The 15,997-nt window shown below is 39.2% G+C and overlaps 1 protein-coding gene across 4 annotated transcripts in view; it reads left to right on the top strand.

The window, feature by feature from the left end:
- The window catches only part of ANKRD44 (ankyrin repeat domain 44), a 325,303-nt gene that overhangs the window by 187,834 nt on the left and 121,472 nt on the right, over positions 1 to 15,997 (top strand). For all 4 annotated transcript variants that reach the window (XM_030326794.1, XM_030326793.1, XM_030326795.1 and 1 more), the window contains exons 7-9: positions 1,991 to 2,133; positions 3,204 to 3,416; positions 11,930 to 12,008. In XM_030326794.1, coding sequence (XP_030182654.1) covers positions 1,991 to 2,133; positions 3,204 to 3,416; positions 11,930 to 12,008 — 435 coding nt within the window. The remainder of the gene's footprint in view (positions 1 to 1,990; positions 2,134 to 3,203; positions 3,417 to 11,929; positions 12,009 to 15,997) is intronic.

Raw genomic sequence — 15,997 nt, 5'->3', positions numbered from 1 at the left:
GAAGGAAGGGCAGCCCCCTGGCTGTTATGGAGGTTGAAGTGACGAGAGTAACCATGGAGTATCCTGCTTCTGTACCACCGCGAGGCTGGGGCTTGCCACTCCCGCTTCTGCCAGCTCGCTGGGGAGAGATGAAGGGAGCCGTGACATTTCCGTGTTTTTCCTGTTCACTTCTGTTGGCACAAATACCACTCACAAATGACAGACCTCATGGAATTTATTCTCAGTGTAGACTTGTGGGAAATGAAGAGCTAAGATCCTTCCTTTGTGTTTCTAACTGGAGAACGTCCTGCAATTTGAAAAGCTGATAGGATTCTGTCAGCCCCAAGTTATAAACAACCCGAATGCCCATCCACAGGAGATTGTGTTGGTGAATTATAAAGATAAGCACAATGGGACACTATCCTGTAACTATAGTGATGATGTCATTAGTATTTATTAACATACAAAGATTCTGTGATATGTTAAGTAAAAACAAAGCAATACACAGTATGGATATTATGATCCTCATTTTTGTAAAAAAAAAAATCCATGCAATCTAAACTATCTATTCGGCTGTCTATTCAGTATACACTGAAATGTCTGTTCAGTGTTACACACTGAAATGTTGGCTGATCATCTCAAGGGATTGGCAATTATGGATGATTTTGGTTTCCTTTTAACACCGTTTTGCCTTTTCCAAAATCTTTTTAGTAGGCATACAGGTCTTTTATTATCATAAAAATAATAACATTAATTGTGGGGAGAAAAAAGAGTGGATTGGGTAGGGATGAAATAAATTATGTGGCTGTAGATGAGTCTGCATGGACATTTGCGCTTAAAACATCAGAATCTTAAGATCTTGCAAGCATTATCATTTTTTTTTAAAGACAGCAGGGACTTTTGTGCCGATTGAAGCAGATTGGATGTCTGCATGGTACCTGCAGGACTGGAGTCAAGAGGACATTTGCCAGACTGGTGTTTGTGTAGAGCACACACTAGACTAGTGTGAGATGGGACTCAAAGAACCTGGGGTTTCAAGTTTGTTCTTTGCTAACATATAGTTAAAACATTCGTGTAGAATTGCTTTCAGCATTTGTATGGAATTGCTTTTTGTGTGTCATCAGGATACAAATAGGAAAAAAATATATAGATGACTATCTTTAGGGAATAAAGGACAAAACCAGGACAAAAGATAACACCACTTAAGCTTAAGATAGCACCACTAGTAACTGAAAGTAATTTTTCCATATACAAGTCTTGGGGGAAAAGAGTCAAATTTTAATACAACAAGCCATGGCCAAATGCTCTCTCTGTGTCTCATACACACACACACACACACACACACACACACACACACACACTTCTCTCCCTCCCCCCCCAATACACCCCTCCCTCCATCTCTCTCTTTCTCACACATATGCACACACAATCCCACATGCATCTTAGACCCTTGGAGTCAGTACTTACCTTCTACCCTTCAATTATGAACCATGTTTAGAGCAATGACCCAGAGTATCAAATAATCTTCAGTCACAATATAAAGGCCAAACACATTTATCATACTATTTATATAGGGAGATAGGGTATAAAGGAAAATATTCTAGAAAATATGTCAACAGGAGTTGAAACTAGAAGGGTTTCTATTTAGCCAGTAATTCACAAGAATACTTTTAAGTTGAACCATATGAATTGCCATTTCTGTGATCCACAACTATGGTCAAGCAGCAGCAATATAATTTAACAATAATCTGGAGTTATTCCGATTGATTTTTTTTCTTCCATTAGTTTTTCCAAACCAAATTGTCATTGTTGGACTTTTCAGTGAGGAATGGCAATTGCTTTCAAAAAGCATTGCTTTTATTTTAACATATTTTAGGTTGTGGTACTAACATACTTAGCAGGATTTGCAATATTGGTGACAGTAGAAGCTAATAGTGATGTTTTAGGTGGAATAAATTGTCAAATTATCCTAAAAAGGTTCACCATGTCTTCTGTTGTTTTGTTTGTAAAGGCCACCTGGACGTTGTGGCATTGCTCATTAACCACGGCGCAGAAGTGACTTGTAAGGATAAGAAGGGTTATACCCCCCTGCACGCTGCAGCCTCCAACGGACAGATCAACGTTGTCAAACATCTCCTGAATCTAGGGGTGGAGGTGAGCTATGTTTAATGCATCAACCCATGGTGTATTTGTGGGTTTTCTGTTGTTCTGAAATTGAATCCTGTTTGATTTTTAATTCCAGAGGGTAAAAAAAAACCCCACCTTCTTTTCTAGCGTCCTGTCTTTTTGAGTTTACAGGGGCAATCAATGAAGGGCAATGGGGGCATATAGCAAGTAATGAAAAACCAGAAACAGGCTAACTTTCTGTATCAACATAGAGAATTATAAACATATATGTTGCCTGTAGTACATATTATTAACCTGTTGTTTTTTTAAATAGGCTACGGTTCTCCATCCCACCTTCAGAATTCAGCCTTCTAAGTTGTGGTGTACACGCAGAAATAAAGGAGTGAGTGGCAGGGACAAACAGCAGAAATGTCCAATGCTGAGCTGGAAAGTCAGCCCCATCCCAGCCTCCCTCAACTAGCAGAACAGGGGCAGTGTGGGGCTTTGGAACATCCCTGTCCCTGGAGGAAAGGAAAACCAAGTTGCAATGCTGAGACTGAGATGGTGAAACACAGCAGTGCAGCAGTTCTGGGACAGCAGGAGAGAGCCCTGAGCTAAATCCCTAAGACAGCTCTTGGCTCTGCAGCTGGGACGTGGCCGTGGGAGGTGTCGGACGGCAGAGCCAAACCAAGTGGCTTCTGAGCCCAACTCCTAGTTTAGAATCTGCAGCACCTCCCTGCATATCTCCCAACCCTTCGCTTCCCGTTCTCTGTTGAGTTTTGGCTCTTTTCTTCCCTGATTCAGTTCTCCTCTGCCATTTTGAGGCAGTTTTGCCTTTCACTCTTTATCCCTTCCCTTGCTGAAAAATCTCTCCCCACGACTTGAAACCTCCAACTCTTCCTCCCAGTTCACTTTTTGTCACATTCACTTTTTGCTGTCTTTATCTTGGGATGACAGGTATTCCCAGGATGACCACACCGGGACAAGAGAAAGCTCTGAATAATTATGTTGGCAGATGGAAGTTTACTTCCCTTAGTGTAGCCATTAGGCTTTCGTGTGGAAAATGCAATAAAGTGGCTCTGGTGATTTTACCCATCCTGTGTTGGACTCATTTGCAGATTGATGAAATCAACATCTATGGAAACACGGCCCTTCACCTGGCCTGCTACAACGGGCAGGATGCTGTAGTTAATGAGCTGACTGACTACGGTGCTAACGTGAACCAGCCCAACAACAGCGGGTTCACCCCTTTGCATTTCGCTGCTGCCTCCACACACGGTGCTTTGTGTCTTGAACTATTGGTAAACAACGGGGCGGATGTTAACATCCAGGTACGACATTCTCAGTCTCTCTCTGGGCTAAATACCTTTGCGTTGAGCCTCTGTGTGAGCAAAATCAACTGTTGTAAATTATGCCCTGTTTTAGTAAACAACAGCCTTGCCCTGTGGGGGTGTGTTACAGAAACTTAGCTGTGTTGTTACCACAGAAATGGTAGGACCAGCTGGAAGACACTGAGGGTCTAGCCACATGCTTTTGGTAGCTTAGTGAATGTTCTAGAGCAAATACTGGTCTCAGGGATGTTGACTTGGCTTGGTTTCTAACACTGAGGTGAATGTTGAGCTAACATGGCAGAACTGCTTGAGAATCAAAAGGAAAGCCTAAGCCAATGATCTCAGGTCTGCTCCTAACCCTGGCATGGCCCTCTAAAAAGTTTCTCAGGCACTGTCCAATAGTAAACCCTAGATAGTGGCTTTAGTAATGTAACATTGACCTGGACCTGATAGTCTTTATTCAGCACACTTACTGAAGATCATCTCGTGCCCTCTGTTTAGTTCGGAAGGAGTACTCCAAGATGAGATATGAGCTCTGCCTTCAAGGAATTTACAGTACGGTAAGGAGATAGTGTGCTCAAGTGTTCATGAGGCAAGAGAGGAATGTGCTGAGTGGCATGAGACAATAATAGAATGCTGCAAACTGTAAGAAGCAGTGCTTATTTCTCGAGGATCAAAAATGGAACCTGCTTTTGAGCTGAGACTCGGAAGATTGATGTCAGTTGATACGAGGAGGGATAGAGAGAATCTGAGAGTGAGCACTCCAGGTAAAGAGAACCACATGAAAGGGTTTGGGAATTCTGGATAGGAAAACCTCTGGGTAGACTCTAGGTTAGTAGTTAGCTCACTATAACAGGTAACCAAGAGGAACTTATGCTTGCAGCCCTCACCATCCAGGTTCCATCATTTGAATGCATTTAGGTTGTAGCAGAATATCCTAACCTGTACCAAGTGACCTTGTACTCATCCTCAGCTTCCCTTATCCCAAGCACACAGGAATCTTAAAGCAAGGTCCCAATGTGTTCTGCCTCTGCTTTTGAAAAATTACCATTCCTGAAATTTAATTTTAAGAATATTGGATCAATCTGTTTTATTTTTTTAAGATTTATTTACTTAAGTTATCTCTCTACCCAACTTGGAGTTCAAACTCACAACCCCAAGATCAAGTGTCATATGCTCTACCAACTGAACCGGCCAGGTGCCCGTGGATCAATCTATTTTAATGACCTTTCCCATTCACTATTAAAATCTTTTTACTTTTTTTGTTACAATTTTTAATAGTGAGGAAATATGAGACGAATTTTCAGAATGGTGATTTATTGTGCTTGAATGAAATGTATGAAAGAAAGTACCCAGGAGCAAGCTGAGATGTGACCTGACCAATGAAAGGGCTTATCAACTAGCTGAGGAGTTTGGGCTTCTATAAGCTGTGGGGACCAATACTCATTATAGAGGTCATGTGATCTAAACTGACAATTAGAAATAGTAATCTGGCCACAGAACACCAGAGAAAAAATTGTATATATGACTACATAAATTTTTTTAATGTTTATATGGCAAAACAAAACAAACCCCAAAAAAACAAAACAAAACAAAACAAAACGCAGACATAAACTAAATTGAAAGAGGAACAACTCAAAAGAATTTTTTCTGCAATACACATAATAAACAAAATGTTAATACATTTAATATATAAAGAGCTCATAAAAATCAATAAGAAAAAGTCTGATGGGGTGCCTGGGTGGCTCAGTTGGGTAAGCATCTGACTTTGGCTCAGGTCACGATCACACAGTTTGTGGTTTCGAGCCCCACATCAGGCTCTGTGCTGACAGCTCAGAGATTGGAGCCTGCTTAAGATTCTGTGTCTCCCTCTCTCTCTGCCCCTTACCTGCTTGCGCTCTGTCTCTCCCTCAAAAATAAACATTAAAAAAAAAAAGTCTGAAAATCTTCTATAAAATCTGGGCAAAGGCCGATCACAAGACTGATAAAACAATATCCATATCCATTAAACCTATGAAAAATATTCAGTATCATTAGTAACTAGAAAAATGCAAACTAACACGCAGGTATATTTGCCTTTAAGATTGGCAAATATGAAAAAAAAAGGAAAAAAGTAAAAGAAAAAAGATTGGCAAATGTGAACAAGACTTGTAATACCTAGTGTTATCAGTGAAAAAATTAATATGCAGTAACTAAATATCTAATTTTTTAATTTAAGAAAGTATGTGTCTGTGTATATGAATAAAAAGAGAAAAATACTTGGAATATATACCAAATATATTGCAGAGAGGCAAAATTATGATTTGGGTTTTTAGTTTCTTTTTTATATACTTGTTTTAATCTTCTGATTGTGATACATGAGCATGTGTTATTTTTATATCCAGGTGAGAAAAAACTATTTTCATTTTTATAAAAAGAAAATTCAGGTGTAGTGGACCTAGAGAGAGGACAATTAGAGAATAAATGAAAGTCAATAAAACTGGTCTAGATAAGAAGTAATGAGCCCAGGGGAGTTGGGACAACCAACAGAAGAGAGAGCCTTCGCAGAAAGAAAATCAATGAAATTTGGATGGATAGGAGATAGAGGAATTGAAGACAAATGTAAGAAATGAAATCTGGTTAAGAGGTAATACAGAATAGTAGTTAAGTGTTCAGTTCTGAGGCTGGACTGCCTATATTCCAATCCTAGCCTTGACTTTCAGTAATTATGTAATCATAAACAACCTCTCTGTGTGTCCGTTTATCTGTAAAGTTGGGGAAACAGTAGCATCTTCTTCATGGAACTGCTGTGAGGACCAAACAAGTTACCTCACATAAATTACTTAGAACAGTGTCTTCCACATGGCAAGCACTCAATAAACAATTATTGTTATTAAGGGGGATGTTAGGAGAAAGAGTAGGCTTAGGAGGTAAAACTGGTAAGTTTAGTTTTTGAGAAGGTGATTTTGAGCCTTTGGTACAGTCTGAGAAAACCAACAATGGAAAATGTGATCCTCCAGCATGGGAGAGCAGTAGAAAATAGAAGAAAAAAAATTAGGCTGCCTCATTCACACAGAAGTGATCAATAGTGGAGGCTCAGAGAAAAGGTTGAGGTCACCCAAGGAGAGAGTGCATCACAGCATGAGGAGAGGAAGGATGAAGGATGCCAGTAACCCTTTGGTGTTAGGATCAGGAAGAGGAGGAAGAGCCAGAGAAAGGGATGAAAAAAGAAGAGTTGGAGAAGATAGAAAGGAAGTGGATGGGGAGTATAATGTCTTCATGAAGGTGGAAAACAGGCAGAAATGAAGAAGAGAGTGTTGAGTGGAGTCAATCCAGGGTGCTAGGCGGGGGTAAGAGACGAAGGGGCATCAAAGAGACTGAGGACCTGTAACCCAAGGTGGGAAGAGTCATCATATGGCGTTGAAGTCACAGAGGACAGTGGTGAGAAGGCAGGAGGTTTACAGGTGGCCAAACTTCTTGTCCCCAAAACTTGTGACACTTGTATTGCCATACTGGTATCTGAAGGAAATCCTTGAATTCTCCAAAGAAAGGAAAATTATTGAAGTTAAATAAAATAGCTCGCTTCACCAACCTTCAGTTAATTAATTCAAAGAGCTGTCTGATGTTCTCTATTCCCTCTTCAAACCATGCCAACTGGTGCTCTCAGTGTGCCTGAGAACAAGGCTAGAAGGCCACTTTCTGGCACACCTCCCTACTTCTCCCAGTTAACTATGCTGTCTCAGTTTATGGAAGCCTTCTCTCTCATAAAATGTGCCTGGAAAGCATGACCACTTAATTTAAAGAATTAATTTTTCCTGTACACTGCTAATCATCAATACAATATGGAAATACCTTTTTTTTATTTTTTAATCTGAGACTTAGGTTTATGTAATAGCTGATCTGTGTAAGTGGGACTTTGGTTCAAATCTAGCCTTCTCCTTCAGTCTCCTTCAATCTACTCTGTTTACATTGGATTTCCTTCTCTTGAATCCTCCTTCGTGATTCCGGATTCATCCTGGAGCCATAATCTGTCTCCCATTTCCGTAGAGCCATTCTGTCTGACTCTGGAGGTAGCTTTCTAATTGAAGTTGTTATCTCTGTGTACCACAGTGCTCCTTGGATTTTGAAAGTGTTTGTAGATTCCAAGACAATTTGTATTTGTTTAGATCTTCCAGAGTTTGACAGAAATAGCATATTGAAATGTGGCCAATACCCAGGCACATGTTCACGTTGTTTTCCTCTATCATTACAAAGTACTAAGAGTGATGTCTTCATGAGCAATTACAAGATGATGGAGAGGGGACGGAGAACGTGTGTCCTACACACATTTTACAATCCCTCATTTTGCTTCGATTGACCATGGCCCTACCTCTGACTTTGTAGTGTTGGTTTAATTATGATAAAATAATAAAGACACAATACTTTATACAATAATCCATTGAAGGTTCACTTGTATTTTGCAAATAGGAAGAGCCCGAGAAGATACAAAATAATTTTTCTTCTCCATTACACATTACATTGTAATTCTGTGGCATCTCAAAGCTCTTTTTGGAAGCATTCAAAATGTTAAAGAAGGCACTAAATACATAGCTATTCCAAATACTACTCAGATAGATTCAGAAATTACCATTGCCAAGTTTCCTGCCTCCAGATGACTAGTATTCAGCCTGCCATGGTCTGAATTCTTTTCCATCCGTGGGCCCTTAGTCTTTTTAGCCCTCAGACACTGGAGCTGAAGCCCATCACACATCTTTTGAAGTGAACCAGCTCCCTTCTGTATATGTACCAGGTCTGAATTATAGAATGAGTTGCACAGCAGAGGTTAAAGGTGAAATGGGACAGGCGAGAGAAAGAAAGCAGTGATAAGGACATGACGACTTTGGAGAGGATGTGAGGAAAAAAGAGAGAAATGGATGAGGACTAACCATGTACCATCTCTGGCTTTTAGAACAATTTAAAAAATTGGACTACGTACGGCTTTTTGCAAATTAGGGTTTTATATTGCTCTTCCATTGAATTAGGAAGCCCTTTTGCGCTTCTGACACATTCCCCCTAACCCTTGCAGGCTGACCTTAATGTTATCTTCTAGATGCTCTATTGCCTTCCAGTAGGACCATTGAGCTGTGTGACTCCAGGAGACATGTGCCACAGACAACACAATGCCTTCAAGTTCCTGGGTAGTAAGAATGTCTGGGTTTAGGGAGGGTTTGGGGGATGTTGGAGGATGAGGAAAGAAGGCATTCAAAGTGGAAGAAATGAAAGGATTTCTCAGGAGAATGGTGGTCAAGGAAATTGAGATACCCCATTTAGTGAAGGATATTTCATTCTGTCCTGGAAGAGTACTAATGTTTATAAAATATTCTTCATCTTTATTAGTTTTTCTTCGTGAGCGTGGCTGAACCATGCCTACATCAATAGAAGGGCTTCTGGCTTAAATTAAAAAAATTCTCGGGGCGCCTGGGTGGCACAGTCGGTTAAGCGTCCGACTTCAGCCAGGTCACGATCTCGCGGTCCGTGAGTTCGAGCCCCGCGTCAGGCTCTGGGCTGATGGCTCAGAGCCAGGAGCCTGTTTTGGATTCTGTGTCTCCCTTTCTCTCTGCCCCTCCCCCGTTCATGCTCTGTCTCTCTCTGTCCCAAAAATAAATAAACGTTGAAAAAAAAATTAAAAAAAAAATTCTCAAAATAACAGAATTTTCCAAGCACTAACTACAATGGGGAAATGAGTCTAGAAATAGGAAAGAGACTAGGAATTAAGAAAAAAATCTTATAAAAGCAGAGATTTGAATAAATAAGAATTGAACATATCCTCTCTTTTGAGAATGCAAAGAATGTTTTATCCTTCTCTGAAGTTGTTAAAACAGCAGCAGTAACAACAAACACCCAGTGTGACAGATTTCTCAGGCAGATAATGAAACTCAGTAGGATCCCTAGTCTCAACCTGAGTATCCTGAGTTCTAACTTGTAAAGACTAAATAAAAAGTATTATCGATTGGACCTTCATTAGTTTCCAATGGCTTTTTGAAATAGCAAGTTCCCTTTACATCCATGCCATATAAACATAATTGTTCCCAAATGGCTGCCATGATTCTCTCAGTGCTTCCTGGCCCCACCTCCGGCCACCATATCCCTAAGGGGGAAAAATCAGCTAAGGACTGGACTCAGTGGTTGATGAACCCAGGCAAAGATTGATCTGATATAGCTGTCGTTTGTATTTTATGAAAATTCGGTTGTCCTATTTATTTGTCCCCTTACCAAATGCACAACCACTCCATGGGAGAAAAGGGTGCAGTGTTTTCTGTCCCTGAAATTGAACCAGCATTGTCAATGGCAAGATACAGAAACCAGTTACTTCTGCTTTGGTTCTCTGGCTGCAGTTTAGGTAGTTAGCAGCCTTTAAGCTATTTTCTAGATGCAGAAAAGTTCTTAGCTAAATATTTATAAAGATATTATCTAAACACTGAAATATTTATGGTTTTATATATATTTAACTAAATGCTAGTTAGTTATGTTTTCAATTAAATTTAAGAGAAAATATTGGAGCAAAATTTAAAGAAATAGCACCACCTAGGGACAAGTTAATGTCAACTCTGCAATTTCTGCAATTGTATCGTCATTCTCTTGGTTGCTGATCCTTTTCCTCTAAAAATATCATTTCAGTAAAGCCTCAAGCTTACTTCCATCTTCCTTTCTTAATCTTTTCTGACTCAGCTTATAATCATATAAGGATCCTATTTTTCTCCCATCTTCCTGTTGACTTTTCACTATAAAGATTATTTTTCAACTGATGCACTTACTGCTCTGATTAACTCTTTCCTTGGCACAGAGTGTGCATAACTCCTTTCTTACTTCCTAAGGGATGGACTTTTAGGATATAATAAAAATTCTTCTGTTAAACCCTTGTGGTTTTTATAAGCTATTCCAGCCCACAGTCTAAAGCCTTTTTATGGCTGCATAATATTCCTCTGTGTGTGTGTGTGTGTGTGTGTGTGTGTGTGTGTGTGTGTGTGTGTTTATGTACCACATTTTCCTTATCCATTCATCTGTTGGTGGACAATTATGTTGTCTCCATATCTTGGCTATTGTAAATAATGCTGTAGTAAAAGTAGGGGTGCATATATCTTTTTAAATTAGTGTTTTCATTTTCTTTAGGTAGATACCCCGTAGTGGAATTACTAGATCATGTGGTATTTCTGTTTTTAAGTTTTTGAGGAACCTCCATACTGTTTTCCACAGTGGCTGCACCAATTTGCATTCCTACCAACAGTGCATTTTAAAGCACAGGTATATGGGTTTCATTTCAAAAATGAATTTGCATTTTTGACATCTCATATTTAACCTCAGACTTTGGAAAATGTTCCTCCTGAGACTTAGAAAAATAAAGTACATGTATTTCTTTCTCTTCTTCTTTTTTTTTTTTTTTTTGTTAACAATACCTGAATGAAAGGATACATTCTGTCCTTTGGGGATACTTAATATTTTCTTTTTGGTATTATTATTTTCAGATGAATTCCTATAAATGGCTATTTCTTAATAAATATGTAGGACTTTGGTATTTGGCATAATAATGATCACTATATAGATTTTTGTACATTTTTCATGTTTTTTGCTTAATCTCCGTCCAGGAGTTCTATCATTTATATCTTGAATAATAAAGACGTGTAAATTCAGCACCTTTCCAGGTGATCATTAAAATGGCAATTTGTTAAACCATTGCATGTTGTAATCCTGTGATTTCTAATGAGTTAAATGAAGCATGCATTTCTATTTTGGAACAATAAAAAGTTGTGCTATGGAATTCGAGTATAGGAAATGGTGGAGGGTTCCAAGTCTGTTTTGAGAGTTACAGTCATTTATAGCAGCATAGTCAACGTTAGGTCAAACAGGGCCAAGCCAGTTAACACATCATTTGTCTTTTCTCATGTACTTTTGACAAAAGTTGGAAAAAAAAAAACCACCTTTGAGGAAACCGTCTTCATCAGTAAATCACAGGAGAGGAAAAAAACATTTTGGATGATTGTTTCGGTTTGAAACAGGATAGTTTAAAAATTATCAGTGTAACTAGACATTTCACATTTCCTCTCTAAAATAATTTTCACTTCTTGGGGCACCTGGGTGGCTCAGTCCATTAACCATCTGCCTTCAGCTCAGGTCACGATCTCACAGTTTGTGAGTGCAAGCCCCACATTGGGCTGTACGTGCAGAGCCTACTTCAGATCCTCTGTCCCCTCCCTCCCTCTAGGTCCCTCCCCCACTTGTAGGCACGTGCTCACGCTCTCTCTCTCTCTCTCTCTCTCTCTCTCTCAAAAAAAATAAATAAAACTTTAAGAAAATAAATAAAATGCACTGTTATGCAGTCACTTGAGGCTTCATATATATTTTACCTTTTGCTTTCAAAATTATCATTGGCTTCTTATAATTTTTTATCATATTTAAAAAAATTAAATTGGTTTTTTCAAGGCATTGGCAGTAGTATTCATAGGGATGTTTCAGATTGGTGTCACTGATCAACTGTTCCTCTCTCCCTCATTTTTTAGAGTAAAGATGGCAAAAGTCCACTGCACATGACAGCTGTCCATGGAAGGTTCACACGGTCACAAACTCTCATTCAGAATGGTAAGAGAGATTCTTCCGCAGTGTTGTTTTTTGAACAGTGTCCTGATCTGAGCTTGTCTGTCAGTTATCTGGACATGAAAGATGATGCTCTGTTTTAGATAATGGTCTATTTTATGAAACTTAGATTTACACCGTCCTTTGATGCACTTTGCTAAAAGCTCTTTATCAGACATATCATCACCATCCAGCTTAGGAGCAAGAACATAAAGCCACTATTTCTCAGTTAATTCCCAGTCAGTCAAAGAACATAGGAGTTTCGAAACTGGAAATGATGTCCTTGTATGGGCTCAAGGTCCTGCATTCTTCACTCAGAATCTAATACAAATAACTATCATACATTTTCTAGCAGCAAATCATACTATTTTTAAGTTTTAGAATTCACCATAGTTTGCTAAGTTAAACCTCTTTAATTACTTGGACAAAGGTAGGAAAAATGAGATGACTCAGAGGAAAAGCAATTAAGTGCCTGATATAAAGGATGATAAAGTCACAGGCTTGATAGAAACCTTGGAAAGTCACATAACCTAGTAGTTTTCCAGGCTCACTTGGAAAGGTGTACTTGAACCACTGGGTTGTCTCTGTAGCCAAAGTACTAGGGAGTATCACTTCACATTATGGTTTATAATACTATTATGGGTTGTGGCCAGCATCTGTGAGTGGATTGACCTTGACCACAGTAGAACTACTGCTTTCTTAGCAAATCTTAGACACAATAAAAAAAAAAAAAAAAAAACAGGTTTAGTGCAAAATTTATGCTGACATTCCAGGTAAGTTCAGCAGTTCCTAAACTATCTTTAGTTGACCCACATTTGTACTTTTTAAAGTTTTGGCATTAGTCAATTTCTTGGACCTGTCTTTTTCTCATCTTTAAGAATTTTGGATGAATTGTTAGTGGTACTGTTATATCTTAGATACTGAAGTCATAAAACCAAAAAGTCATTTGACATTTGGATGGAAGATCAGCCAGGAAAATTACGCTTAGGAAGCAAAATATCTGCAGCAGAGCGAAGGAAATTTATAAGCATTTCAGTGTAACTATAGGGAAAAATAAACCCTGACAGGTTTCCAGTGAACAAAGGAAGATAAAATGAAAATTAGTTGCATAAGACCCATTAATTCTAATTTGAAATATGAGGTATGTCTTTGACATTCAGTTTATTGAAAGGGCCACATTAGTTGTTTTGTTTTGCTTGAAGTAAACAAGGGGAGGTGGGGAGTGACCCTCGAAACTCTCTTTCTCACACTTTCCTCATCACACATGTTTCTCAACTGTTTTTTCAGAAATAGTGTCCACTGCCTTAAAAATAAATAAAACCAGGGTGATTTTTGGATCCATTTTTTAAAATTTAGTGTGAATTTGGGGTGCCTGGGTGGCTCAATCGGTTAAGCGTCCAACTCGTGATTTTGGCTCAGGTCATGATCCTGCAGTTCATGAGATTGAGCCCACATTGAGCTCTGTGCTGACAGTACAGAGACTGCTTGGGATTCTCTTTCTCCCTCTCTCTGTTTCTGATCCCACCTCTCAAAATAAATAAATAAACTTAAAAAATAAAATTTACTCTGAATTTGATCAATAGGCCTTACTTCTTTGGTATAAAAAGCTTTGCTTCCTGTTAAAGCATATTCAAGAACCAGTGATCAGATCAAAGAGAGAGTAAGTTTTCTCTTTGTGCATACTGCCTTCCTACAGGTCCTTCCCTGTGGCCAGACCATACTGACCATCTCCTTTATATCAAGCCCATGACTCATCTCCCTGTGTAACGTTAGTGTGCTGACAGCAGTCTGGGGGTGTTGCTGGCTGTTTTGACCCCTCCAAAAGCCATTCCAGTGGACTTGAAAGACTTCCATGCCCTCTCCAGACATTGTTGCTAGATTTTTGAGTTGCGATGAGACCTGAAAGAGAACCCGTCTCTTGTCCTCTATGATCAAGGAGCTTGTTCAGAGCCTCATTCTTGGCTGGCCTGGAATCTTACTTGTGAGTTGGGTGGGGTCCAGGGGCCTGAAATGATGAAGATATGGTGGCAATAATACATAGCCCATTATATATAATGATACAGCTAATGTTTATTAAGTGTTCACACTGCCAGGTGCTTGAGTAAGCACTCCACATAAATCCTTTCAACCACCCCATGAGAAAGAGGTGCTGTTGTCATCTGCATTTCAACGATGGGGAAACTGAGGCATGGAGGTTGTCACTTCTGTCAGGATACATGGCAGGTTTGTTGAGGAACAGGGATTGGAACACAGCCAGTCTAACATCAGAGACCGAACTCTCAAGCACTACACTTACAAATGCATCTCTGGATGCACGGTGGCATATATGTTTTTAAATTTTTTAATGTTTATTTATTTTTGAAGGAAAGAGAGACAGAGCGTGAGTGGGGGAGGGGCAGAGAGAGAGGGAGACACAGAATCTGAAATGGGCTCCAGGCTTTGAGCTGTCAGCGGCAGAGCCCAACGCAGGGCTCGAACTCACAAACCATGAGATCATGACCTGAGCTGAAGTTGGTCACTTAACCGACTGAGCCACCCAGGTGCCCTGCACAGTGGCATATTTAAAAAAAATTTTTTTTAACTTGAATTATTTACTCTAAGAGTCACATATCTGGAGTAGAGTCGTCCCTGTGGAAGGATGATTTGCCATTCTCTTCTGTCAGCTGACAATTCTTTGCATTCATTACACATCTGAGAACTGTGAGTTCTTCCATCTGACATTTTCAAAAATGCCCTTAGGGAGAAGAATAGGAAGCTCTTTTCTTTCCTTCTGTTTGCTGGCTTCCTTCTGGGAAAAATCCAGAGGCTCACACCCCCGGACCTGGTGTCTGTCCTCCAGAATGGGTCACTGCACAACCGGACTCGGAATGCTGGTCCCACGTGGGGACATCAGTTGGCTCCCTAAACCAACTGAGCATACTCCTGAGGAACATTCTTTGTGTTTATTTATTTGTTTTGTTACATCACCCTGGTGTTTGGACTTTGTACGGCATTTCTCTACTTCCCTGACTATTCTCTAGTCAAGAGTTATTAGTTCTTCATAACTTTGTTTTTCCAGGATCATTCAGCATTGGTGAGACAGTTGTGAAAAAAGAACAAAAAGAGAAACAAACAGAAAACACACACACACACACACACACACACACACCCCTCTTTTATTTTTATAGGTGGTAGCGGACTACCTCTGAGGTTCAATCACGTTGTTTGTTGTCTGAAGGTATGTTGCCCCAGCCACTGTGTGACACTGTGTGATACCGGGAGGCATGTGATCCAGCCATTTGCACTAGGCAGCTGCCTCAGATGCTGTGCAGCAGGTTACAAGAGTTCAAATGTGATGTTTGCTTCATGGAAGCTTTAAAAATAGAGTTTAAAAAGGAAGAGTCAAGTGATAGGTTAGGATGATTCATTGTGAGATTTTTGACCTTTTGGCTCACAATACTTTTGAGGCAATTTAATAAGATGACCATTCTTTTTATTTATGCAGGAAAAACTAACTTCAGAGGAATGTTTAGATAATGCTGCATAAATTATCCTTTCTGACATGCTTCGCATACTTCTAAATTCATGGATGTTTATTTTCCTCACTAATTATCAGTAATCAATTACCGACATTTAACTTGCAACCATCAAATGAATTGTAAAGGTATTTAATTTACAATCCAGGCAAATCTTAAAGATTTTCAGGTGAAAATGGAAAGGTTTGGGGAATAACTATAAAATAGAAATTGATTCATCTAGAGGTCCTACTTTAATATAAAACATATTTCTGAATAACAAATACAATCTTTATTTTTCCACTAGTTAAGATGTTTTTCTGAAATATATTTTAAATGACAACAAATGCATATGTGGAAAGTAATTAAATATATGTTTATAGTTTTAAATTGACTTATAAAATGGTAGTAACAACAGGAAGAAATTTATCAACTCAGCCCCTTACCTTTTCCAATATTTTTCACTCTTTTCTTTCCCTACCCAATATTGGACATATTTGG

Source organism: Lynx canadensis, chromosome C1 (genome assembly GCF_007474595.2).
Source record: "Lynx canadensis isolate LIC74 chromosome C1, mLynCan4.pri.v2, whole genome shotgun sequence".
NCBI lineage: Eukaryota > Metazoa > Chordata > Mammalia > Carnivora > Felidae > Lynx > Lynx canadensis.
This window is presented reverse-complemented; position numbering and strand designations above follow the sequence as displayed.